The sequence below is a fragment of the Chrysemys picta genome, chromosome 2, assembly GCF_011386835.1.
Source record: "Chrysemys picta bellii isolate R12L10 chromosome 2, ASM1138683v2, whole genome shotgun sequence".
Classification (NCBI taxonomy): Eukaryota; Metazoa; Chordata; order Testudines; family Emydidae; genus Chrysemys; species Chrysemys picta.
This window is the reverse complement of record NC_088792.1, coordinates 141491937-141505480: the sequence shown is the minus strand read 5'-3', so window position 1 is coordinate 141505480 and position 13544 is coordinate 141491937. Positions and strand designations below refer to the sequence as shown.

General features: G+C 38.0%; 1 protein-coding gene across 9 annotated transcripts in view; it reads left to right on the top strand.

Annotated features, from left to right (window-relative positions):
• CDH18 (cadherin 18) overlaps positions 1-13544 on the top strand; it is an 896035-nt gene that overhangs the window by 825981 nt on the left and 56510 nt on the right. For all 9 annotated transcript variants that reach the window (XM_042859886.2, XM_042859885.2, XM_065584267.1 and 6 more), the window contains one exon: positions 13019-13155. In XM_042859886.2, the coding sequence (XP_042715820.1) occupies positions 13019-13155 (137 nt within the window). The remainder of the gene's footprint in view (positions 1-13018; positions 13156-13544) is intronic.

Here is a 13544-nt window from a genome sequence, read left to right as displayed (position 1 = left end):
AATCAGGGCCTTGATTTGCATCACTGCTTTATTTGGTTGACAAACAAAGGAACCATTTTAGACTAATTACAGTGAATGGTAATATTTTATGTTTCATTTCACTCAACTTTAACCTGTCTGTTTTGGTTTTTTAATTGAAAGATTTTCAAAGTTTACAATTTTCTTTTGAATGAAAATTAATTTTCTGTAGAAACATTAAAAATCCCTGATTTCAGTGTGAGGGAAAGTTTTTTATTGAAAATTCCTGGGGAAAAAACCCATTTTGAATTAAATGTTGCAAGATTTGTTTTCATTCCTACAAAGGTTAGTAGTAACAGTGTTGGTGTGAAATCTGATATTTTAAGAAAGACTTGGCCAAGTACAGAATAAAAGAGGAAATGAAAGATGAAATTTGGTCATTATAATGTTATTTGGGTATTTTATTTGACATTTTTTCAAACTTTGTTTTTAATTGTCTCTCTTCTTTCTGGACCTACTATGTGCAGTCCAAGTGAACAGACTATGCAGAGTACTTCTATGGGGGTTAGGTTGAAAAGAGCCTTTCTCTGAAAGACTTCAAACCAGCAGTGGAACTGCTCCAGGGCTGCTAACGCTGCCTCAGGGCTGCAATAGTCCCTGGGCAATGGTGCCATCCCTGTAAGTGATTTTGTCTGGTGCATCCTTCTAGTCACAGTTCATTCTCCTTGAGGCATTCTTCCCGCAACTGCTCTGCTTAGGCAGAAGAGTTCTGAGGAAACTCAGTTGTCTGCTATTCTCTAAACCCCGATGCACCTAGTGGTCCAGAGACGAGCAAGGCTGCAATTTGCAGACTTGAGATGTTCTCATTTTGAGCTGCTAGAAGTTTGGAAACAGAGATCTCATTCAACACTTCCCATTACTTTAATATGCTAATAGGTACTGTTGTATGTGCCAGTGGCATGGGCTAACTTCCCTCATATAAACATAGATCTATGCACTTCCTTAGTGCTTCAGGAAGGAAAAAAAAAGTCCTCCTCGATATTGTGTCCTAAATCAGGGCACTGGATTAAGAGAAGTCTTACTCTGATGCATAAACATATAATAATGGCAGCCTTTCCCTGTACCCCAACCCTCAGCCCTGATCCCCCTCCCGCCCTCCAAACCCCTTGATCCCAGGCTGGAGCACCCTCCTATACCCCAAACTCCTCATCCCCCGCCCCACCCCAGAGCCTGCACCCCCAGCCGGAGCCGTCACCCCCCACACACACACACTCCACCACCCTACCCAAGCCTGGAGCCCCCTCCCATACCCTGAACTCCTCATTTCTGGCCCCTCCCAGGCGCCCGCACCCCCAACCAGAGCCCTTATCCCCTCCCACACCCCAACCCCAATTTTGTGAGCATTCATGGCCCGCCCTACAATTTCTATTTCCAGGTGTGGCCCTCGGGCCAAAAAGTTTGCCCACCCCTGTTCTAGTACTTCTGTACTGCTGTGCAATATATTAGAGGGTTTGATTTAGACAGCTCAGTCAGTGATTATTAGTCAAAGATAGATCAGCACTATACAGAAAGCACTATATCCATTCGGGGAAAAAGGTCTGCAGCTTACATTTTCACTGCTCCAAAGAATATGAATTCACTTCAGGGTACAGACGCTCCCCAAGTTACGTAAACCCGACGTACACAAATCCGAGTTTACGGAAAAAGTTCCGTAAGCTAGAAATAGGAGGGTTTTTTGTTTTTTGTTTTTTTTGCGTAATGGTCAGTGATACGTTTCCAACTTATGCAAAATTCAAGTTACGCAAGGCGTTACGGAAGGGAACGCTTGCATAAGTCGGGGAGCATCTGTATATACCCCTTGTTTACAACAAACAGAAAATTTCCCCAAATTCCACCCAATTAGACAAACCCAGTGCTGGATTTAGGGGCAGACATCCCAGGCAACCACCTGGAGTGCTGGGCTTAGGGGGTGCCAGGCTCGGGGTCCTATATTTGTTGTACAGATGCTAGCATGCAAATGTATCATCTTATATGACAGGGATAAATCATGCATGCAAATTGTGCATTAAAGTTGTTAAATGGGCTAGAAATACAATAAAAATAAGGTATTTAAAAGTTTAACAAATAGAGGGGGGGCAATGAAGACGCTCCTCAGCTGGGGCACCATTTGGTCTAGGGCCAGCCCTGGAAAAACCTTTCATTTTTTCCCTTATCTAGTTCGCACCTCCTGTTTTCAGGGTACAGAGACATCTACCCCAATTATTTCTAGCACCCGCACCACTTATTTCTAGCATTTTATTTAGTTCAGGACCCCTATAACAATTATCCCAGTTTTCCTACAACTCTGTTTATATTTTGCATCACTTCTCAAAGGTTCTGCATACACAGGGTTACATACAGTTCACAATAAGCTTGGCAAGAATGCAAAACATGGTGGTAGTTTGGTTTATACTGTAGTTAGTGTAAATGCTGAGAATACAAAGCCTTCTAGAAATATATCAGTTAACAAATATTTTTCATGTAGTGAATTTTACATTATTTCCAGGATTCAACTCACTGTTGAATCCTGGAATCAACTCAAACTACAATTTTAAGATTTCCTGCAATCATCTGTTAGACCCATTTGTTTTGTCCTGCCTTAAATTAGATTGTAAGGTGTTCAAAGCAAGGATTGTCTCTTACTAGCTGTTTGAACAGACGGTCCCTGATACAAAGGTCCTAATCTTGATTTGATCTCTATGTGCTACTGTAATAGAAATAACAACAAATATAAACGTATCCCGCTTTTCGGTACAGTTTCTATCATTGTTTGGTTAAATATTGTCTCTTCTAAGTGATTGACTTTTGTTGGATCCTTCCAGGGCTGATTAAGGCAGGTTTCACTGTATTAGTGTTTTAAAATTCGAAGCATTTTCATGTTGAACCAAACCACTCTGTATTCCACTTTGCTATAATGAACTTCATTAGTCAGTGCAGAGCTTGATTAACAATAGGAAACTGAAGTAGTCTGAGTACCTTCCTGAATGCACTAGAAAATAAACTGCTTTCTTCCCCTCCCCTCCAACCTGACTCTTGTAACTATAGCTAAAACACAATAACACATGGAAGATTTAGATACGAAGTAAATTGGGCCACATGGTTCAGTTGCCTTTTATACAAAGCAGCTGCTTTATTTCCAGGAAAGGTAGAAAGCATTAACCAGATTAAGGAAACCTACAAAATTGGAAAAGCTTTTCTGTGAGCTTCAGACTGCTCATTTTATAGGAAGTTAGTAGAGCATGTAGTAGAGTCTCCTTGCTGCTTTTGCCTTTCTGCTTTGTCTAACTGTCGCATAGTATTACCTCATAATGGATGATAAATGATAGTGGTTAAGATACCTACTCTGTTACAGAGTAGAAAATCCTGCTTTCCAGCCACTGAGGGTATCTGGGAGCTGTAATGAACTCAGACTTGCGTCAATTTAGTCTGGATTAAATTGCTAACCTTCTGTTTGGAGCTTTCAAATAACCTACTAATTAAATAATACATTATTTATTCACAGAATTACAAAATTAACATTATATAGGGAAATCAATTTGGGTTTCAAATAATGGAGCAAATGCAGGAACCTATTTCAACTTTTGCTGCATTGGTAATAAAATATAGGGATGATTTGACAAATTATACGGTATCGTACTTTAGAGAGCCAGAAAATTTTTTGATATTTTAAAAGGAACACTGAGATGCGTATCGTAACAAAGAGTATATTCTCTTGAAATTCAATGTACTACCAACATTCTTTTTGTGACCTTTAAGAACTTTAATTATCTTGAGCTGGATTATATTTATGTTCTTAAATGCAAAATTTTATATTTATTAGAGATGGAACAAAAGCAACCCCTCAAATTCTGAACCCTCCTTAATTTTTGAAGTCCTTTGGATTTGAGGAACCTATAGCCAAACCTGTGCTTACACAAAGTAGGTTCTGGTTCAGTATCAGAATCTTAGGAGTGAGTATGTGAGGGATCTATAGTGTGGGTTTGGAAATGAAATGAATGTTGCAAGAATTCTGTTCTTATAGTTTTTTCTTTCCTGCCTAGTAGCTGGTCTTCCTAAAACCCACTGCTGACAAATAGGGAAGATAATGAAAGCTAACTATTCTAGCCCCACCCTTCCAAAAAAAAAAAAAAAAAAAAACCAGACAAAGCCAAATTTCACAGGTTCAATTATCTTACATGTCTTTGGGAAGATAGATCTAATGAGCTTCTGTGATCTGGTAGACATCCTGACCTATATCCTGTCAGACGCCCACACTGCAACAGGAAGCAGAACAGGGAGCTGGAGCTGCTTGCTCAAGTGGGTTCTATGGCAAACACACTACCCAGAATCACTTATTACTCTAGGGCCCTTTTTATTTTATGGTACATGTTCTGCTGATGGAGAGAAAAAACCCATATTAAATATGGAATGCAGCATATAAGTGGAGTGAAGATTTCCATTGAGAAAGTAGGCCACAATATATAAATGAAAGAATAGCATCTCCTATTTCAGTTTGGCGCACAATACATATAAACAGTGGAGTGACAGGCACCTAATATAAGATTGAAACACATTACATTATCAGTGAAATATAAAGCTCCTATAATAGTCTGGAATGCAGTATGGAAAGAGTGCAGTGAAAAGCCCTACCATAAAGTAGGCCCAGTACATGCCGAAACAGTATAAGCTATTATGTTATGGAATGTAGTCTGTGAACTGTGGGAGCACAGGCTTAATATGGAAATGTCAGGTTAGTGGTAGGATCCTTACTGTAATCTGGAAAGTTGTATGTAATCACTGTGTGAGAATAAGGTCAACAACACCACAAATACTTGACTAATATGGAACACAGCATATGAATGATGAGAACAGAAGCCAACAGAAGGTCCTTACTACACTCAGCAGTGATGCAGTATATAATGTATATGAAGAAAAGGGTCAGTTTGATATTTTAAATCATGGTGTAGTATAGAGAATGAACTGTTTTCTGTCTGTGTTCTGTATAGATTGAATATATCACTTTGGCTGTATTTTATGAATCTCTGCTACGGGGATCACCCTGTTGTATTTTTAAGAATCTGGGTAATAGATGGGAATCACTCTGTTGGCGACTGCAGAACCTACTTTGGTGCAAAGCAAAGGATGGATAAAAAGGTAGAGATCCTTTCTTGTGTTTACTCGTAGAATTTGTAAGGCACTATGATGACACAGTGAGTAGGATGGCATCAAAGCCCTGATAAATGGACTGTAAAGTTTTCCCACTCTGCATGTCTCTGCAGGAGTTTCAGTGTGCAGTAGAGCTATACAAATAACTGATTTTTGTTTTGTTTTCTGGCAATTCCAAAAAAATCAGAAGAAAAATAATGGGTTGAACCAAAACGATTTTTTTTTTCAAAATTTTCTGTGAATTGAAAAATAAATAAATAAAAATTGTATTGGGTCAAAGGAAAAATTTCAGTTAACCCAAAACAAAAGGTTTTATTTTGGGTGGTTTTTTAAATAAATAAATAAAATTGAAGCATATTTTCAAATGAAAAGTTATTTTGAATCAAAAAATCAAAACATTGTCTTTTTTTAACTTTTCATTTCAACATTTTTTACTCTTTGGGCATTTTTGTGTCCTGGTTTTTTGACATGAACAATTTGGCAAACATGCATTCACACAACATTTCAGTGTCAGTGAATCTGCATTTTTTGCCAGAAAAATTCACCCAGTTCTAGGGCCTTCTTTTCCTGTCATCTTATACCTTTGCCCTTTCTGTTCCCTCAATATTCTTTTCCCAAAGGTCTGCAAGCTTGTCTGTAAATCAAAATATATGAAGAGCACCCTATTTTGCCTGGCTGAAGACTACAAATCTTCTGCTTTGTCTGATTTGCTGTGGGTCTTCCCTGGGGCTGCAGTGTACATCTCTTTAGTGACAGTGTTGGAACAGAAGCAGCTCTCATCCAATTGCTGCTCCTTCCCTGTAGATACCCAAAATATTATTGGGCAAGGTCAAGCTGTGTGCTCAATCTCTGCTATGCATACATAAACAGCCGTTTATAATCCCAAAAGATGCTATCATATCACAGATTTCGAGTACAAGGTGGTCAAAATTTCTCAACAACCAGAATGGTTTCTTCCCTTATCCATAGTTTTGATAGCAAAACTGACCGTTTGTTTCTCTGTTGAGCTTCAAAGGGCCTGAATTTTCACTCCTTGATGATGTAATTGCACTAACTTCAGCATAATTACACTAGAGTAAAACTTGCGTATAGCATGAAGAATCAGGTCGTATATCTGAGTGTCCCCAAAATCTGGACATGATTTGATCTGAAGGATTGATCTTCACCAATCTGTAGTAAACAGATCTGAATATATAAACTTATTCTTATGTGACTTAGTCTGCTATTTTGTATATATACGTCCAAAAGCATGAGTAAATATGTTATTAAAATCACATTTAGCATGTAAATTCCTTGGGATGGAGACTGAGTCTTGTATTTTACTGAACTCAATATTGGTACCTGAGTAAAATATTTATTTATCTGAAAAAGGGGGATTCTGAATATAATAGTGAGAGGCCCAGTATCAATACACCTATTTGAAGTGCCATTGCAGCAGGAATAATTCTCTGAAGAATTCAGTGAAGTCAGTAAAATAAGAGGGATCTTCATCTTACATTGGCTTCTAACTTAGGTCCTTATAGGTTTTCCTGTCCTTGCAAAGGTGAAGAAAGTAAATGTGGAAGCAAATAACATAAGAACATAAGAAAGGCCGTACCGGGTCAGACCAAAGGTCCATCTAGCCCAGTATCCTGTCTACCGACAGTGGCCAATGCCAGGTGCCCCAGAGGGAGTGAACCTAACAGGCAATGATCAAGTGATCTCTCTCCTGCCATCCATCTCCATCCTCTGACAGACAGAGGCTAGGGACACCACTCCTTACCCGTCCTGGCTAATAGCCATTAATGGACTTAACCACCATGAATTTATCCAGTTCTCTTTTAAACTCTGTTATAGTCCTAGCCTTCACAACCTTCTCAGGTAAGGAGTTCCACAAGTTGACTGTGCGAAATCTTTTTCCTAGAAAAGCAAGATAATACAGTTCACATGGTCAAGGGAGGGAAAGATGACCCATGTGTTAACAAATGTGTAGAAGTTGTCAGTGAATAAAAGTGTAATAAAATAAGAGTGAATAAAAGTAGAGGAAATATTTCCCCCTCCTCATACAAACAGCATTCCCTTTTCTCAGAATGAAAGGTAATCTGTTTTCATACATAGTGGGCTAATGCCACATAGTTTTTCACATTTGGGAGGTACATCTGAAGGCTGCATCTGCCGAGTTGTATTTGTCCACATTTGAGGAGCTCTAGTAATGTTTAATGAAGGTTCTGTCTTCTGACCAGCAAGCTGTGGCTAGCTGCAGCTGGAGCAGCCATCTCTCTGACAGTGCCCGCACATACTCAAAAATGTCCAGGTCACTTGAAATTTAATCCAAGATTTTAATGTATTGGATCTAATCAACTTGTAAAGCCTCTTAGGTAATTAAACCAGCTTATCTATCCTCAGACCTTTTCATATACTTAAGGAGGACAGTGACATGCACAACCCTCAGTCTTTCTCATCGGTGCCAATTTAGAGCTGGATTGGATTACAGTCTCCTGAGTTTGAGTCTTGCCTGATGAGACAAATTCATAATCTAGTATATTTTCTTTGGGACCATGCAGATGTTAAGCACCATTGCCTTCAACTGGCACACAACTTCTTTCTGGAAGAACATTATAAATATCTTGTCATTTGAATGCATGAGGATGACAGGAAAGACTCTGCTCAAATCTCATTTTACCAATAAAGTAAGCAATGGGTTTTAAATCTTCAAGGCCACCCAGGTGAAATGGCTGTCATGAACTGATGAAATGTGGTTAGACTCAAACCAGGGTGGACATGGAGGACTGTGGATATAAGATCTAACCCCTCTCTCTTGGATCTTCGCATTCAATAACCCTTCTTAAGGCCTGAAAGTCTAAATATTACCAGTTTTCTTCCGTTAGGGCCAAACAGTTACTTTTATCTATATTTAAGATGGGGAAACCCCGTGCATCAATTTAGAGTTCATATACAGATTCAGCCCCTCTGACCAGCAGTAAGGATGAGTGGGGACGCTCTCTTTTTTTTTTTTTAACTCAGATGTCAACCTTAGGCTGCCTTCTTTTGCTAGGGTCTGATGGAGAAGGGTACAGGTTTAAATCTTTCGGGGTAGAATTGCATCGTTAGGCACAGCTTGTAATAACTGACCATGTGGAGCTTTCCCAGGAGTGTACAGGCAGCACATCTATTACAACCCTTTGTGAAGTGCTGTATACTCCATCGCTTACCCCGAGGCAAGGCTAGCCAGATCTGCTAAGTTCTAGTGCATAATGAGGCTATGCCCCCTTCACCCATGACCCGAAAAGGAATGTGCAGATTGAAACTGCAAGGAAGGAAAAATTCCTTATGCTGTCCCCACCACCACATAAACACAAACCCTTTCTCTCCGCACTAGAGTGGTGGAGTACTTATGCCATGAGAGAAAACAGAGTTAACAACAGTGAGAGATTTTCTTAATAAGTAGAACCTTGGCCTCTTGGGATCCCATTTCTCTATTTTTTGGGTGGCGATGACAATCTAACAGTCCTCTGAGATGCTTTTTTAAATCAAAACACATCCATTGTGTTAGGCTCAAGACACCAGTCAAAGCTAGCTGTACGCATCACATCACTCAGTATTATGTGGCTGTTTCTTACATAAACAATAGGCTGCAGCATCCTTAAGGTTTGTCTTGATCAAAATCTTTGTGCAAACTTTTGATCACAGATGGTAAACTTAAAGGAATAACTTCCTTTTTTCTGAACTACTGTTTGAGAGCTCTTCCCTCTGACCCTCGCTTTAAATCTGAGAGTCTTTAGTGACGAAAGAGGCTCTGCTACGATTTGAAGCCAAATAAAGTTTCCCAATAGGTATCACTCTAGTGCTATTTAATTATATAATACTATGTCTGTGAATAGTGTGATTAATAGGTATGCCAAGATATCTATTTCTTTGACTGGTATTTTTGTTTTGGGGCTGAGCAGTTTATCTAAAGGTTGCCTGGCTAAACATGCTTTGATGTGTAAAGTCAAAGATGTATTGGGAGTTGTGAACTCAGGTCTGTCTCAGAAATGATTTATGGAGGATTATTAGGACAGATAGCTATGTATGTCAGATTACAAAGGGGAATTGAACAAGAATATTTCTTATTGTCCATAGCTGTTGAGAGGTATGAGACAGACACCAAACTGGGTTTGTACTATCTATAATGTAATGTGTAAGCCAATAAAAGGGGTTAGGATAGGATGAAAAGCTAGGTTTTCCAATAAACCAAAATGACTGGAGAGAGGCATGCAGTAACTCCAACTGACAGCTTGTTTGGCTTGACAAAGAGACAGATTTTGGTATTATATGAAATCTTCAGTTAATTTAGGGAGATTTTGCAAAAGCTTCTAAGGGATTTGGAAGCAAAATCTCAGTGAAAGACTATCAATAGTTATTGTGTTTCTAAAATCTTAGGTATTTTTGAAAATCTCCCTTGCCCAATAGTTTCTGTATCTAAGCTCAGAGCCTAACTCACTTTGCTTTTCACATCTGTCTATGGTAATTTCTTTATAACTTGTGTTTGTTTCTGCCTCATGGCAAATATACTTTGCTTTTTTAAAGATAACTGAGGGCACTTGCAACCACTGCTCAACTAAAAGACATAGAGCTGGCCAGTGCGGCCTCCACCCCCACACCAAAATTGATAGCTTTGACCAGGAACTGGGTCAGAAGACCCAGGGAAAACAGTGATGCGCATTTCATTTGACCTTCTCGCCAGCGAATCCCCCTCTGGGGCACAGACTCTCTCCTGACAGAAGGGTGGTGCAGGTTGCATCTCAGTTTCATCTATGATGAAAATTCAGTTTTGGAGAAACAATTTGAAGCTTTAGAACTGATGCTATATCCCCATTTTCTATTCTGTAGAAGCACTAACATTCATCACTAGTATTATTAATAGTAATAACAATGTAATTAATTAATATCTTAAGCAGCAAGATGTTTTTTGTTTAGTTGTTTGTTTTGGGGTTTGTTGTTGTTGATTGGAGCAAGAAATTGAAAAAAACCTAAGTGAAGTATAGTCATCTAGCTCTAAAATAGGCTATATGAGTGAAGCTATTTGGTCATCAACCTGAATCCAGTGGAGCTGGTTATTAAGAGGCAGGAAGCTTATTTCTAGAGCACCAATAGAATGCATTCATCATACTTTATAAGTACATCAAAGTGTCCATTCAAGGGACTGATAAAAATCAGTAGCTTAACCTAAATAGGATTGTACTCAGAACTTTTGGAGCCCTTTGGATCTCCCACCTAATTGTGTTAGGTGAAAGATAACTTGGGGTTCTTTGCCCCTGTCTTTTATAGTCCAGTGAACTTTTGAAATGTATCCTTCTCAAAGTTCAGTGTCCCTGCTGTGAAGGAAAGGTGCCATGGTGTCTGATGGAGAAGGTTCCAGGCTGCTTTCTTCCTTGTTGGTTCTTTCTACAGTGCACATTGATCTGTCCCTGCTGCCTCTGATATGCCAATGAATGGCCACTTGACTGTGATTGCCAACTGTCTGTGATTACACCTGGAGAGAGGCATCGACCTTTTTCCTTTGTTTGGAAAAAAACCTGTTTACCCATTCTCCAGACTTGTCTGGTTCAAACACATTTTAGTCCCATATTTCGTTCATGTTTGTTCAGTCCTTGGGGAATTTATTGTACATACACCATGCACAAATATTAATGATTATTGTGTTATTGGTTTTCTAATGATACCTTACGTAATACCTATTAGACAGATTATAACAGAAGTGAAGTGGGATACACTGAATTAGTCAGACTAGCTGAAACGCACTACCTGATACTGGCCCTCTGGAATTGGGATGCTCTTCAGGTCATACCTACAATGGTTTACCATACATAGGAGACAAGAGTCTTATAAAATACATGTGAAGAGTTTGCCATCAAAAGGTCTGATACAGCAAACAGTTAGTGCTGCATGCATCATTTCTTCCAGTTGAAATCAGGGGGACTCCATGCTACAGTAACTACTGGTAAGATGCTTCTAGATAGGATATACAAAAAACAATTGGAACACATGAAGGTTGGAAACCCCAATGAAAATATCAGTATTGGAAATCTTTATGCAAGAAGTGGGTTTTAAGGAGAACTCTAGACTCTTAGAAGACAGGGAAGCACTCTATCCGTATAAGATATAAGGCAAGATGAAAGAACAGTCCAGTATTCCATTTATTTAGGCCAAAGAATATTTCTCTTACCTTTGCCATGAAAATATTTAGCCATCCAATAGATTTTTTCAGATACATCCCTATATGTATGTAAATAAAATTAGAGAAAAAGTAAACACAACCGTGGGTAGATTCAAAACTTTTTTTTCCCTCTAGTATCATAGTAAGTGAATTGAAACAGTGAGTGAAATAAATTGTTTTCATAAGTGACAAAAAGAAAAATGAAATTATTCATTCAACACAGTGCTTTAATCTCCCATTGAATATATGTATGCAATTGATGTGGACAGAGCTGTTCCTCTTTTAGAAACTAAAGCCACCATTTGTTATGCAGCTGTGAAAATCAAGTATAATATAGATATAGTTCACAAATGAATCAAAATTCAATCTATGTTATACTACAAAAGCTACAAATTTGGGGACAAATATTTGACTGTTTTATTAGCATGAAATTGCTGTCTTTGAGCTATGGTAATATTGGTTACCCTTATAAGTTTTTCTAGTGATTTGATATTAGTTGGACATAATATCCATAAGCATTCATGTGTTCCTATCATTGTAATCCTTGTTTCACTTACTCCCATCTCTAGCTGTACTCATTGTATTATATCTAATCCTAGGGTATAGTGCTCACATTCAAACAAAACTAAGTGTAGTACATACTACTGTGAATAGTCAATAATGGGTCTGCTCTCGGTCATAAGCACTGTGTCTAGTAGTCAGTGTCTGCAGGGGCTAGACTCTTAGATTAGAAACTCCTTGGAATAGGGACTATGTATTTTATTATCCTGCAATGTACAATACATGTTTGTAGTGATATATAAATCATAGTAATGAAAATATTTTTTTCATTTTCAATGTGGTATGTGACCTACATAAACTTCTGTCTATTAGAACTATCACAGAACAGCACAACTGTCAAACTATCTGAAGAATCACTTACAGTACATAAGAGATATTCAGTATCTTCTTCCTTTATTTTTCATCAGAGATTATGAACAAGCCTGGAGTTAGAAAGAAAGCTTGACTAAAGTCTGTAAATGACAAATTTATTAAAAATAATTGTGAATGAATTATACATTGACAAATATTGCTTGCCAATCTCTTTCTTTGTGTTCCCTCACTCTGTTTTTGTTGCTGTTGTTTTGCTTGCCCTACTTCAAGGCTCTCACTTTCACAGCTAGGCAACATGCCAACAAACCAAAGCAGTTAAGCTTGGTTAGTTCTGCTTCTAGTCCAGTGTCTCTTGCAGTTTCATGAATCAGCTATTTCTGATCCCCACAACCCTTAATGTTCTAAAATATCTTACGTCATCATGTTTCAAAATTCATAAAAAGTGAGACATGCTATACTATCAGTACAGGAAATAAGCAAGCAAGAGAGACTGCAGTCACAGCAAATAATTAATAATAGAATTATACCTTTTTTCCCCCTGCTATGTAAAAATCAACTCCTGGCAAAATGTGTCTTGTAAATTCCTATGGAAATTTTGTTTTGGAAAAAAAAATCAAGTTGCATGATGAAATAAGAAATAAATGTAATTTTATTTTGGATCCTTTGATAATATAGAACGTCTCCTTACCTTTTAAAAAATCTGTACCATTTTTAAAGACTTACAAATTAGCCCATATTCTGTTCCTTTGTAGCCTCTTCAGCTGTGCAATAATATATGCCACAAAGAGTAGATCTGTGCATTTATGCTTTTTTATTCCTTCATAGGTATTTCATTGACCATAATACAGAAGAAGATAGGTATTTCATCATTGATGCTAACACTGGAACCATTAAGACTGCCAAGATCTTTGACAGAGAGGAAACGCCTTGGTACAACATCACAGTTGCTGCTTCTGAGATAGGTAAATACATTTAGTAGACATGTAACAGAAAAGCTTCCATATCATATGAATGCAAGACTAATAATTGTTTTTAAGAAATATTATCCCGATTGTCTATAGGTTCTCTTCAAAGACAGGCCTTTTTCCACCAATTTGGAGGTAAAGGAGAATTTGAGGTATACATGTTATTTCTCTAATTCCAGAAAAAATACAAACGCATATATTTATTCATCTATGTAAATGTACAACCTTTTCCTCTATTAAGCACATTGGTACCAATTTATCTCGGGCACAACTCCATTATATGTAATGTACTCATATCAGGGAGGAATTTATCCTTTGTGTGGGTTGAATATCAGCTTTCATATTTCTTGACAAATAAACAGTATTTTCTTTTAAAGAATATTGCC